General features: G+C 33.5%; 1 protein-coding gene across 1 annotated transcript in view; it reads left to right on the plus strand.

Moving 5' to 3' along the window:
- The first annotated feature begins 4,638 nt into the window (after positions 1 to 4,638).
- The window catches only part of LOC147071611 (uncharacterized), a 71,005-nt gene continuing 59,982 nt past the window's right edge, over positions 4,639 to 15,661 (plus strand). Inside the window, exon 1 of the mRNA XM_085947981.1 lies at positions 4,639 to 5,263. Within this exon, the coding sequence (XP_085804107.1) occupies positions 4,639 to 5,263 (625 nt within the window). The remainder of the gene's footprint in view (positions 5,264 to 15,661) is intronic.

Consider the following 15,661-nt stretch of genomic DNA (forward strand, 5'->3'; position numbering starts at 1 on the left):
ATCAATCATCATGTCACATTAAACTGCAACACATAGCCACAAGTTAAAAAAAACTTAAATTTAAATAGTGCCGCAGGCGACTTTTTTTAACTATTAAAGCTAAATTCTGTCGTGTATTTATTTCACTTAGTTGATCCTTGTCGAGACAAATATCCAAAGAGATGTTTCCTGGTGGTCTTGTGAATCGGGGGAAAGACTGACAGTTTGAAGACCCTGGCCATGATTTTCAGTATAACATGTAAAAGTAGAAGAGGAAAAACACCTGCACGATAAACACTTATCAAATCAATATTGCGATAGAATCTTCGTTGGTATCGCTGATTGATCAGGTGAGTCCAGGTATAACTCCAAAAGAATAATTTGCAGATTTTAAACTCTTAAAGAAGATCACAAACAACAGAGACCGAAAATAAATTTAAAAAAAATTATTTAATTATATTTTAATGGGAAGTTAAGCTTTTCATATTAACCCATTTTTTCCACATCCGTCAAAGGGATTCCAGTTTGTATCTGTTTATTTTTTATTTTCCTTTGTTCCTTCTGACAGAAATAAAATATATTACATTGAACAAAAGTATCAGATGTCGCTCAGACATTTTGACACAACATTTATGTCAGCTTTAATAATAGCATAAACATCTTGATGGGATCTTTTTTTGACCTATATTATTTTTGTTTAATTTTTTTAATAATGGCAATTTCTTTTCATCTCGGGCACTAATTTCATGGTTTGTATATTAATTATATTATTTAGATATTCATTAAAACTGTCATAATATTTCATTACACCCGTCATCTTTTGATCATAATATATTAAATTTTACTAAAATTCTAGTTCATTAAGCCACTACGGGCGTTGGTTAGTTAATTGTGTATTATATTTCAATCCATCAATAGATGTATATATAATTATGGTACTATATAGACATCAATGTTTATTTTCATATAATTATAAACTATTATAATACCTAATACTTTACCTACTCATATTAGTTAAATTTTCTCGGTAGGTACTAATAAAAAGGTTTATTTTTAGTATTACAATAATTATTAATATATTATGATTATATTAATAAATTGAGGTCAATTAAATGTACACTTCCAAATTTATTTTGAACATATAAAATCTGATTTAATATATAGTTATTATTAAAATAGCTATATTTATTTCGTTCACGTGAAATACGATAATAAAAGTTTACAGATATACAGAAGAAATAAATACTTAGACTGATTTAATTTTATTTCTTTCAAATCAATGAACTGTCCAGAGGTCGGCAATCTACGGTACGCTGGCCAAATCATTTCCCTTGCATCGAATAGTCATAATACTGATCAAAAGACAAATATTTCGAAATCACAGATAGACTTATTAGTACTAAATTATTATCAATAACTATTACTTCTACTTCAATTATTGTTGGGTTAGGTTAGGTTTAGTAGTGAGGTTTAACGGCCCACATGCTCAGCGTAGGTCAAAATGGAGCTTTTATGCTATTTTCAGAGCATACCCCTGGACATTCCTTAAACGTTGTAGATAATCTATTTATATAATTTTTAAGCCTTATTATCTTTTATGGGTGGGCAAAGGCTGACTATGGCCTCAATGATGTATACTGATGCCAATAGGTATACTTCTAAAAAATGTTGAGACGCCACTGTCCAAGAAAGTCAGCAAATCCTATCTCTAGCCTCCGCGTGGCGTCCCCCGGGCAATGCAGATAATGTGCTGTATAACGCAACATAATATCTGTAGCTAATAGAGAAGGGTGCAAGGCGAAACTCTGGCGCCTTAAAACGAGAGACCTTTGGCTACGGGAAGGATCACCCAGACAGAAAAACCACACACCAACCCGTCTGGACAGCGTGGTGTGTTATGTCCAAAACCTTCATAGACTTAGATCTTCAGAGAAATGGAAATTCGGAAGACCATACTCCCGAAATTACATCCTGGGAAGTAACCCATGCTTTAAATTACATGAAAAGTGGGAAAGCCCCCGGGGAAGACGGTTTAACGATAGATATCCTCAAAAAAGCAGGAAAGGATGCAAATGAAGTACTTGCACAATTGTTCACAGCCTGCATATGCAAAGAGGATGTCCCAGAGGTATGGAAAAATGCCAGCATTGTCATTCTTCACAAAAAAGGTGACAGAGAAGACCTAGCAAATTATCGTCCAATAAGTCTACTCCCTATTCTCTACAAGACGTTCACAAAAATTCTCTCAAACCGTCTGCAAAATGTACTAGACGAGAACCAACCGAGAGAACAAGCCGGATTTAGAGGAGGATACAGCACTATGGACCATATCCAAGTCGTCAGAGAAATCATAGAGCGGTACCAGGAATACAAACTGCCACTATGCATGGGTTTTATAGACTATGAGAAGGCGTTTGATTCGATAAAGAAATGTTCAATACTCGACGCACTCAGAAAACAAGGAATCCCTGGACGCTATATAAATATTTTCAATAATATATACAGTAGCGCAACAGCATCTGTAATTCTCCATAAACCATCGCGCAGATTTCCTATCAGCAAAGGAGTCCGACAAGGTGATACAATCTCACCTAAACTATTTACAGCTACCCTTGAAGACTTATTCAGGCAACTTGACTGGAATGACAAAGGGATCCCCATAAATGGAGAATACCTGAGTCATCTGCGCTTTGCCGATGACATAGTAATTTTCTCGCAAGACTCAGAAGACCTCCAAAGCAGAATGCAGGAACTCGCTGAAGTAAGCAACAAAGTAGGTTTGAAAATAAATGTAACAAAGACGAAAGTCATGTTCAACTGCTTTGCAGGCCAAAAAGAGATCCTCATCAATGGCACTCAGCTCGAACAGGTGAAAAGCTACATCTATCTGGGACAACAAGTATCTATAGATGGATGTATATTTGATGAAATTGTTCGCAGAGTAAAGCTAGGCTGGAGTGCTTTTGGCCGCCTGAATAATGTCTTCAAAAGTGACCTTCCACTGTGCCTAAAGCGCAAAGTGTTCAACCAGTGTGTGCTTCCCGTGATGACATATGCGTGTGAAACATGGACCCTAAGTAAAAGAGAGATCCAGAAACTTAGAGTAGCACAACGTGGTATGGAGAGGTGCATGCTGGGCATAACGCGAAAGGACAAAAAGAGGAATGAGTGGATAAGGAAGCAGACAAGGGTTTGCGATGTAATAGAGTTTATTAAAAGCCTTAAATGGAGATGGGCTGGACACATAGCTCGAAGAAGAGACAATCGTTGGACAAATCTAGTCATCCAGTGGTATCCAAGAAGTACAAAACGTCCACAAGGTAGACCTAGAGGCCGCTGGATCGATGAAATGATAAAGTTCTGCGGAAGTACGTGGCAACGCAATGCACAGGACCGAGAGAAGTGGAAGCAACTTGAAGAGGCCTTCATCCAGCAGTGGATAGATTCAGGCTGATGATGATGATGATGATTATCTTTTATATTTATTTTAAACATTTGATGACTATATGAAATATTTTTATTACATAAAAAAGTATTCTTTTAAACCTCTCGATCTAATGTTTTAGAATTATAGTCATATTTCAGTACGTCCATGTGCAGTGGTGTTAAGATTTTTTAGATTTATTAATTTTTAAACGCATTTACAAAACCATTAGTAAAATTGGTCAATGCACAGTTGGCGCGATACCAGTGGTTATACGGGTTAAAATCCCGTCGAGCATCGTATTTTTTCAAATATGATTTGATAGTGAAGATAGTGTAAAGAAAAAACACATTCTATCACTAACAAATTAGGTAGGTATATATATATTATGATCCAAACATAATATTAATTAATATCCACATTGAAAATGAAAATGAATTACATGACGAACTGTATATTGCGTTTTCTAAGAATAAACATGCTGTCATATTAATATCTTAGAGATGCGTTATGCTATTCATGTCTTTATAATAAATCATACCTGATTGAAAGCTATTTATCTCATCATGTCTTTCATGTTTTATATTATTTTTATGTTACCCTGTGTGTGTTTATAGTGAATCACTTTTGATTGATTAATTACGTTATTCATATGAGACTTATTTGGGATATCTATTATTAAAGACATATTTATTAATATTACTATTAATCGGTTTGCCATATTTATTCCATTTTTTTTTTACATATGTTGAAAATTACAAATTGTTAATATAAGATGTTCACATCATGACATTTAAAAACAAATAAATAGCATTAAAACAGTATGAAGAAGAAATAAATATACCTATGCAGTATCAAAAAAACAGTGTTGAAAGTAAAGTAAAAGATGCACGAATTATAAAAATTCTAAAGCATGGAAGCACACCGAATGAGCGAAGTGGAACCTGTTTTAAGAATTTAAATATAAAAACTCGCCCACATATACTCATCCTCTGGAGAGCGTCGAGGCCTGGGGAAGGAAGGTCAAACTGTCTTTCTCCGCGGAGAAAACGAAGGCCTTATTCTTTACTAGGAGGCGCGTCTCTCCGCCTTCGCTGGTGATGAATGGGCAACCTCTATCTTTTTCTAGGGATCTTAAACTTTTAGGGGTTGTAATCGATGACAAACTAAATTGGTCAAAGCATGCGGACAGCATCTGCAAAAGAGCCGCGGTGACTTCGCTCAAACTAGCAAGAATGGCCAAACCCACATGGGGTGTATCTTCTGAAGCTCTTCGAATTCTCTACACTTGTGCTATTGAGCCTATGATCACGTATGCGGCCAGCATATGGCATGAAGCTGCCAAACGGAAAAACATAGCAAAAAAACTCAATACGGTTCAGCGAGCACTAGCGATACGAATATGCAGAGCTTACCGAACGGCTTCGCTCAATTCAACGCAAGCTCTAGCAGGACTTATGCCTCTAGATTTACGTTTAAAACAAATCGCTCTCATTTACAGAGCTAAGAAGGGCGAGGAGGGCCTCGCAGGTTTTCTGCCTGACGACAGGCTTTACGAAAAACCGGTGGACTATAGAAGGCTGCCACACCCGGCTAGACTATTTTCTGAAGTGGTTTCTTATCCTGCAACGTTGGAAAGCAACGAATGCAATAACATGCCGATTTTCACGGATGGGAGCAAAATTGATGGCGGTACTGGTGCAGGGTTTGTGGCATACATTAATGGCGGTGAGATAGCGGCTCGTAAGTACCGCCTTGCCAGCTATTGTACGGTAATGCAGGCTGAACTCTATGCCATCCAATGCGCTCTGGAGTGGGCAGGCTCAGATCCAATTCAGCGAAAGCTCACCGAAAACCATAGTATTTGTATTTATTCGGACTCCAAAAGCTCAATCCAAGCAATTGGAAATCCGTTGTCTACTAATCCGATTGTCTTTTCTATTCACAGCGAGTCCGCTCTACTGAGACGGCGCCACCCCGAGGTGCACTTCAAGTGGATAAGGGGACACACCGGGATAGAAGGAAATGAAAGAGCTGACAAATTGGCTCGGCATGGTGCCTCTGAACCCAAGACCGCGGTAGCTTATGACAAATTTCCTCTGAGCTACGCGAAAATTACAATTTCAGACATGGTGAAAAACGAATGGAACTCACGATACATAAAATCATCGACAGGGGAGTTGACCCGAAAGTTTTTACCTTCAATTTTAGCAGCACGAGACGTCAGGGTGCATAAGGGACTGTGTTTTGAGATGACTCAGATTCTTACAGGTCACGGAGTCATGCGAGCATACCTGCACCGGTTTAAAATAACATCTGATGGAAAGTGTCCATGCGACGACGGAAGCGACCAGGACGTCTTACATTTACTCCTAGATTGTCAAATCTTTAGCAAGGAGCGGCACAACCTGAACGTTTTATTACAGATGGCAGATGCGGACATTCGAGACCTTCCGGGGACCATGGCAAACGAGGCCGGAAGAGATGCCCTTTTTAATTTCTGTATTGATGTAATAAAAAGAATAAAAATAATAAATGGTGACATGTAAAGATGATTCATGCCTTTCAGATCCAGTGACTGCAATCATATAAGATAGGATAAGTATATACTTAGAACATTAGTCCAATGCGACATTTCTTTTACCACGGGAAAAAAACTCGACTACAAATCGCAGTCCTCAGTTCCCAATGAATACGACAAAATATTCATCAGAATCACCTCCGCCTTGCGCTACTAAGAATTTTCCAGGGTTTTTGCAAGGCGGTATCATAGGCCCTGGCCGAATTCAAATTAGCAATACCCGATGCGGGTAGAAGAACAGTTTTCAATAAGGCATATTCTCTCAGCCGGCACAATTTTCATTTGACTAGCATCAAGTAGAGTAGTTTGCGTGCCAAAGTCCTTAAGAAACCTCGATAGTAAATGCGAGGTATCCATAAAGGCATCTAGAAAGTAGATGGAATATATCAACATCCGAAGGGATTTGATTGAACATAGTTATTGTTCTCCCAATTGGCATCACCAATATCAGGTTAGTATTAAACCTTGGGAGACCAATCAACTGATATGTCCGTGTGTTGAAAATGTCCTTCTGGGCGGACGAAACTGGTCCAGATTTATTAAATTTAATAATAAAAGTGGAATTACCTACTAAAAAAAATTGCGTTTCATTAAATTAATCAATAATAGGTTAAGTTAGGTTAGGTTAACATTCTTGAAATCATGAAAATTAAATTAATGTTCATAATGAATCTTATAAAATTGATTCATTGTATAGATTTACACCTCTTGAGTGTAGTATTTTTATTGTTTGTAAAGAATAATGGCTTTGACGATTTATTATAATATGCTATTGAGTGTATTGTTATAAGATAGGGTTTTTACTAATTAGGTTTTTTACTGACTATTCATAATATTTTGTTTGTTGTATTTTTGTGACCTTTGACTTGATAGGTAGGTAATGGAGTTTTTACCTACTTTATTGTATTGATTTATTATATGAGCTAGAGTTAAAGAGTGTTCGTTGTCAGTGTGTGTTTAGCTTTAGTGAGTGTAAACGGCGCCTGAAGATACCGAAAGGCGAAACCCGAGTAAAAAAAAAACGAACTCAATGGAATAGTACAAAACTTAAATCCATTAGAATTTAAATTCAAATTCCATCAACGAACTTCGGTCGATAGTATTATTAAAAAAGGTTGGATATAACTGCATTATAATCAATTGACAAGAGCCAAGTATTGAAATTATTCAATCTACTGATACGTTTGAAGAAAATAAAACATTAATAATATTAATGATAATATAATTAAGCACCTTTGTGTACACGCAAAATATGGTGATTCAATGTTATATTGTATAAGTAAAGCAATTTATTCGTGCAAATTGAATTTGTTTCTACTGCAGACGAGACTGAAAGCTCAATGGAAGTGCTTAGCTTAGTTCTGTACCTAAAATGTCAGTTATTACAAAATAATCTGTCTCAGCGCTTTACTGGAAAAGTGGCTTATTTCATATAACTATTCACACATGCAGAAATATTCCCACACAGTTACACGCATGCAAGCATATTTAACTAACACTCGGCGGATTATTTAGGTTAGTTTTTCAGCATGACTTCCCAAAGTGTGAATTAAAGTTTCTAAATCTCATAAGGTAATTTTTTAAAAGTAGTGAACTCTAAACTGGGCAGTAAAAATATATTTCTTTACATAAATATTTTATGCATTCCAAAGATAAGATTTTTTTTAAAAATAGCTTAAAGTTTGAAAACCACTGCTCTAAAGAAAAGTACTTGATATTAAGTGATTTTTATAACTCACCAACTTCAATTTCAAATCGCTTAAAAACCCTGCGAAATATATGACTAATTTTCAATAGTGGATAAATCCAGCAGGTTTATTTTCAAACAGCCGCAAATCCATTTCAACCACGCACATCACGCAAAGGCAAACGTCATTGTGATAAATGTCATACATTATGCATTTGATCAAAGAGACGACGGTTTATTTTTTGATAGCAAACATAAGCGTTTTAGGAAGGAGTAAAAAATCGCATTTTCTCACTTTATGAAAAAGTGGATTTGATCAAGTTTTAAAATTATGTCCAGATTTCATCATTTACGTTTTTCTTTATATGTAATTATAATTTTCGTACAATTAGAATAACAATACCTACCTAATGATACATTATAGGAAATATTAAACTTGTCACAAGATGAAAGAATTTATTTAGAACTGTTAGTTGTACACACATAATTTGAAAATACCTTAGAAACATACTTATTAGAAATATCTTGAAAAATATGACGTCGGGCAGGACTCTAATTATGCAAAAACAGTGTTTCCAAAATACAATCTTATTTTAACTGTTATTTTATTCGACGAATTATAAATTCACAAGACTTAAGAATGTAATAGTTTTTATTGAACATACATAGCTTGGAAACTCACCAAAAATATTAACTAAAAGTCGTGCAATTGAAGCGTTACTCAAATTTTGATAATATTGGTGACTGGCTATTGTGGTTTAAATATTGTACTGATAATAATATGTAGGAACCTAGTTTCCTATATAATGATTCATGGCAAGCATAAGCACCTCGTTAAATTTTAGTTTTTACGTACTACATACAGTAATAACTTAATAATTTATTTTTTGCTGATTTTATCCGATATATTTGTATTTTACTCCCACCCGGCACCAAATTTTTTTAAAGTTTTTTTTATAATTTGTGAGTTTCTAAATTATAAATGTTCAACAAAGAATGTTATGTTCTCAAATCTTGTTGGTTTAAACTGTTTCGAGGCCCCCTTTAAAATCTCCGCCTATAACCAATAAGTAATGGGCGTAATGGCATAAGAAAAGAATAGAAATAATACAATGATTACTAAAATAGTGACCTAATATATTATCAATGATTATATTAATAAGACTACATGGTAAGATAAAACAATTTCTAGTCAATTTTCTGAAATAAAAGCCACTGAAGAGCTTGTGTTTTAATCTAGATTCTAGCGTATATCTATTATTTTTTGCTCTACTATGCCAGTGACTTTTCGCAGGATGAAAGCGGGAGGCTGTATCTACGAGTGGATAGGTTGTACAAGCCCGTCTATTTCATGCAATAAAGAGCTTTCGACTGAGCGTCCTACGTACACGTGTAGAATCGGATTGCCTTTACAACGTCGCTGTACCACGGTTATATAAAACTAAAATATCGCATGTTTCAGTGAAAAATTAAATACGAATTTGATAACTACCGTCTTATCTTGTTGCTGCCAAAAGTTGGTAATTCGACATTTAATGTACTTATTTTGAGTTAAATATATTATGAAGAATAGATAAGAATGAAAAAAAAGTGAAATAATTCCGCCAGATGAAACTGGCAGATAACAGTGGTTTTTTTTCGTACACTTCGTCCATATAATAATAATTCGTCAATAAGTATATTATCAATAATTTTATTTACTTTGTAAATACTTAAATATTATTTTAACACAGAACAATATGGTTATTATTTATTGGTCTATCTATCAAATACAATACTTAAAAGATTACAATAACCAGTAGAATAAAATATGTTTTATTTTATATTGTAAACATTAAAATGACTTAAGTACTTAAAGAAGTTTTTATTAGAGTTTTATGCCAAGAACAATATTTATGATCTGGTCATTACGAATGTAAGAACAAACAATTTTATTACTTTGTGTAATCTACAAAAAAAACCAACAGTATAATTAATTCTTTCTCACACAGAGGGAATAACTTTCTTTGGTGATAGATAAATTGACTATGAATAAATATAATTTTTGTTTCATGGTTTAAAAATGAACCAGAATAAAATAAAATTATTAATCGTATCTATAATGGCGACACCAAACGCGTTGAAGCAAGCGGAGAGCAAAGAGATTGTTTAGTATAATACCAGTATGTGCGTTCCTTGTACGACAGTTACCTTCAGTTTGTCATTAGATTTAGCCAATGCAAACCGTTCGCATAGCGTATCAATTTTCGAATAATGTGGTTACGTCATGTAAATTGTACGTAAAACATTTCACCGTGGCACAGTTCGCCGTGAGCTTTCTTATTGGAAAGAGATGACGGTATACCTACTATTCCTCCAATTTTATTAGATTCAATATGAATATTAATTCAATTTTTATAGCTGATTTTGGTAAAATTCATTAATTCAAGAATGAAAACCAAACCTAACCTAACAAATAATAATCCAGTATATCGGCTATTTTCAAAATTTGTTTGCTGCTGGCTTCCTGTAAAGTGTAAACCGACAAGAACCGTGTTTTATTTATACATGAATTTTATGTCAGTACTACTCGACTCAAAGAGGTTGGACGGTCTATATACGGCCATATAATTTCCAATGCAACATTTCATGGTCAAGTGTGATATGGCGAACTGCATACGTACAAGTTTCCGGATACGGAATAATGTAGGCAACAGTAAAGTTATGCAGTGGAATAGATCAAGGTCAGAGAAAAAATCAATGCATGACCTCACTTCATCTGTATTATATTAATTATTATATGTGGCAAACTCAATATAAATACTCATGAGACATGAGTCAATAAGAAATGGAATCAGTCTCCAAGATATACAAATAATCAAATGAGAAAAAGGAATACCTTCTTCAAAGTTGAGATTGCATATGGTTTTCTGTTATGCCCCGTCAATAATTTTCAATGGCATGGAAGTGTTGACTAGAGGTAAGTTGGAAATACTGTCACCAGTTTATGTACTCAAGTTTCGGATGAAACAACCCATACTCAGTATGTGTGGCCCAATAACTTATTCCAAAAAACTTGTGATGATATCATCGCGAGTCGCTGTTCTGTGCACTCGCCAGTTGGTAGACTTTCAACACTATTGACATTAAATGCGCGCGAACGAGATAGCACTTGAATATAGGTATATTTTAATTTATTAGTCTATTGCGTTCGAACGTATGAATAAAAGGTCATAACTTTTGTGTCGCAGCACAGTGGTGAGATGACGCACAGGCTTAGGCTTGTTATATGACCGCTCAAAACATGTTTAAAATTAAATAAATCACTGTTATTCACTTTTTTAACAAGTATATTGTAACCTATCAGAAAAAAACTCATAAATTTAAAATGTGTTTAAAATTTTATAATAAATGGGACTTTTCAACAAGCGGAGCTCAGCATTTTTTTAGCGATTCTATTGAAGCCGATACACAGTCTGAGTTTCCTGAGCCGATACGTATTTTAAATACTAATATGGAGTTGGTTTTAGTTTCAGTTGAGTATGAAACTTTTTTCGCGTACGCACGCCAAATGCTCTATATAGTATTCCAAATACTAGTAAGTATTTTGGAACAAGTTTCTATACCAAGTATTTTTTTATACTGGTAGTAAGAATACTTAGTCTTCAAAATCGACCAGTTTTCCCATCTCTAGTATTGACACTAAACCAAATAAAGGGGAACTTGAGGCAATCAGAAAGCGGCTGTAGTCAGAAGATTATAGTACCTCATCACATTACGAGAAGTTAATTAATGTGTAGTATTATAAATGTATTATCCAAGAAAAGATCAACAAAAACATATCAGAGGATTTCGTGGTTTAAAAACCATTGGTACGAGACTGTACAGCAGGGGTAGTCAACCTTTTTATACCTACCGTCTACTTTTGTATCTTTGTTAGTTGCTAGTAAAATTTTCTAACCGCCCACCGGTTCCACAGTAATGGTGACTTTTATAAAGTTGGAAAGTAACTTTATAAAATTTATAAAGTAGAGTTACAACACGTTAAAGCATATATAATAATAATTACTTACCAAATACTTTATGTCAGACTTTAACAGCAAGCTAGAGATTAACAGCAAGCACTAAAGCTTGCTTCCACAGGATATGGTGTAGGGAAACTTATGCTAGGGCGATAAGTATACTATTTTCCGAATTTTAGTTGATACAGGGAATTTTATGAAAACATATGAAATCATTTTTAAAACCCCTACCGCCCACCATGAAAGCTGGAACGCCTACTAGTGGGCGGTAGGGACACGTTGACTACCCCTGATGTACAGCTTTATTGTACTATTCCGGATATCAAACGATCGCCCTGATGTAGATAGCGGATAGCACAACAAAAACAAGAATTGCTTGATCACCTTTCTTGGCTATTATTGTACTATTTTTAAATAATAGATTATTAAACATTGACCCTTATTGTAAGAAAAAATCAAAAATCGATCAGTGGTTTGACGTGGAATATAAAGACGAAGGTTTGTAATATTATTTTCTTAATATCACTGCGAGTAAATTAGAAAATTACAATTCAATACATTTTTTTCATTTTGAATAATCGATAAGTACATACCTACATAATATTAAAAAAAATGCTTTGGAATTATGACCGCATGAAAGCTCATTTCTATATAACAATAATAAAAGAGTTTCATTTTTTATAAAGATCGTTATTTTTTTTAATTTAAAACAAAACTCGTTAAAACTATGAATTTTTACGTAATATTTTTTGTCATCCTTTAGAAGATTAACCGATAAATTAATATTTTAATGATAATACTATTCATAAAACATTATGAAACAATAATCATCGGACTGCAAAAACTGCAAATTTTGAATGGATTTCTTTAAACTGCATTTTATCACTAAAATGCAATGTCATAATTAATGGACAATGCACTCAGTACAGTAGCTAGCAAATAAATTCGAACATGTATAGGTAGACGTCACGCAATTTCCACTATGCGATATCACGCATCGGGAATTTATAGCAATATCACCTTTATTGTAATGGCGTTAGAACAGCGTTTTTAGTGTCAATGTTCATTTGAGTGAACCCGTTCGAACCAAACCATTCACAGACCCGACAACGGGAATTTATAGCAATATCACCTTTATTGTAAATGGCGTTAGAAGAGATTATGCCATTCGGCAGACCCGACAAAAAAGTGAGTGTCATTTTTTTTTCTAGATGCTTCGTCCATATTAATGTCATTGCTAAAATGTATCATATTACAGTTTTTGCTAAAAACTAAAAAATATATTATAATATACTATACGTGCATACATGGAAAGACAAATTTGTATTTTGAATCAAAAAAATTCTAAAGTTGAATTACGTCTGTCAAATGTGTGTATTATAAAGGTTTTTTTTTTTTTTTTTTTTAAATAATTGATAGTTTTATATTGTTATTTTTTTCATTCTACACCTTCATGCTGAGGTAATTTAACGTAATTTGAATAACTCACATAAGTCAAAAACAGGAATGGCTATTGTTACCGTGAAGTTTAAAATAATAAGTATTCACGATTTAAATGAAAATCTTTAAATATACTTACAGTAAGTTCTAAAGCGAAATTTTCTAAACTAGGTAATCTGTTTCTTTTGCATTTAGCAAAACATAAATAATGTAGATTAAGCAGTGAGCATTTGTTTTCACGTCATTAATTTTCACTTAGTTGCACTAAATATTTGGTTCGCTCTGTGTGAATTCCGCGTAGGTATTCCAACATTTTGCGAAGCATTCACCAGATGGTCTCATGCCGCAGTGGTTTTGAATATTTTCACCAGAACAATCTAATAAATACGTCATCACAGTAGTGTTAAATACAATATATAGCGGCATTCGAATAAACGGTAATTAGTAAGAAAAAATGTTGTAGCTATTCTCTTATCCATACGGATTACAGCAGTAATTCCCAAACGTTTAAAATGCCACTCATTAGGTACTATTTTAGTTTCTTTTATTTTGTTAACTGTCAATTCATGGTGGAACTGCATTGTATTGTTGTTTAATTTAATAAAACGCATTTTTTTAGTACTTATTCCACTTTTAATCAATAAATTAGGACCGGTTTCGTCCGCCTCAGAGAGAAATTTTCAACTAAATACATTTTTTTTAAACAATATTTATCAAACAAAATCCAAAGCGACAGAAATAATATAACAATAGGTACATAAATTATCCGTCCAATAATACCTTCCCAATAACAAATTGATTTAAAATTAATGAGGTTGGATATTAATATTTGTATAAGTATGTTAAAAAAAATGTATTCAGTTGAAAATGTCCCTCTGAGGCGGACGAAACCAGTTCTAATTTATTGATTAAAAGTGGAATAAGTACTAAAAAAAAATTGCGTTTTATTAAATGAAACAATACTATTTTAGTTTTAGATATTTTATTTCTTCTTCTTTTCTTTTGACAAGTTAGATTCAAATATGATGATAATCGGCTTCCATAGAATGGATGTTCGTATTAACAGATTTTTGTTTTTACGCAAAATGCATGTTAGCCACTCCCTCAACCTATTAGGTTCATACTCTGGCTCCAAATACAAATTGAAAGACTATATATATGTATTTTTCCAGACCCAGGATTCAAACCTGAGATCCACAACATTATAAACCGACGCTTAAGCCACTCGACCATAAAGGGCGTATATTTTGTTATTTCTACGTTGCAAGGGGCGGATTCACAGGTACTAAGTGCGGCAAGAGTAGAGCACCGCGCTCAGAAGACCCCCAAATTAAAAAAAATGACAAATAAAAATAGTAATAAGAAAATAGTCAAAACTACTATTGAAAATAAGAAACTGCCGTTTTTACAAAATTAAGGTTATGTTTACTACAAAGTATGAATACAGTAAATATTTTTTTACAGTCAAGAAAATGGTCATCCTTAATGCCTGCAGAATTATTAAATTCTCTCATGATATCTATTGTAAAGCAATGACAGAATTTTTCTAATATTAAGTTTTATGATATTTTCACAGAGTTTATATAATCTTTTGGTTTCCATTCAAAAAACAAATAAACGCAAAAAAACATTCAATGTCTTGCCTACCCTGATACAAGAGTTAAGTTCAAAACTATTAAAGAATTAAATATAACACACTAAACAATAAATAATACAGCAATAAATAAATACTATACTGTAACTGTAGGTAATGTCAGTGTGCTGATTATATATTATATTTGATGGAAACAATGGGTACAGTGCTTAGTAGGAGGCGACGTCTATAACTGACACTGAAATTTTCAATTTTTGTTCCTTTATTCCTTACTGCTACAAAAATCCCCTACACAAATATAATTAACTTTAGCTAGGTAGGTATTTCAATACTAATTATGACATGTAATCTAACACATAATATAAACTTCCAAAATATTTAATCATTTAAAACATTGGGCTCGTTAATATTTTGAAAGCTTTGGCAAATTTTAGAGGAACCCTTGACACTGGTCGCTGAACTCGGTTGAAAATAAAATCACTGGATTAGAGCAAAGCATTTAAGGGTATACACACACGAGTACGATTCTATCGTTGCATATTATTTATACAAATTGCATATGTTTTCAACTGTGTTGTTTTTTTTTTTGATAAACTGGGTATAAATTATACTTCGGTGATTTTATAATATCGGTGAAAAACTATTTTTTTTATTTAACGAGTAAGACACAAGATTTGAGAATGTAACATTCTATATATTGAATATTATGTATAATTTGAAAACATCTCATGCATATACGGACTAGAAAAAATCATTTTATAGAAAATAATTGGTGAATACGTTGTCATCACGGTGAATTGTCACTATGGTGAATAAATTGTCCGTATTTTAAACTGGCCCCAGTAAATTGACTACAGTGAATTGTCCATAAAATATTTTAAAAAAGCTCAAAAGCGATACCAGAATAACTTATTATTACTTTAAAACTGGTAATATACATGCAAGCTTTATTACC

Source organism: Rhyacophila brunnea, unplaced genomic scaffold (genome assembly GCF_057557595.1).
Source record: "Rhyacophila brunnea isolate RB1 unplaced genomic scaffold, BYU_Rbru_1.0 scaffold_20, whole genome shotgun sequence".
NCBI classification, from domain to species: Eukaryota; Metazoa; Arthropoda; class Insecta; order Trichoptera; family Rhyacophilidae; genus Rhyacophila; species Rhyacophila brunnea.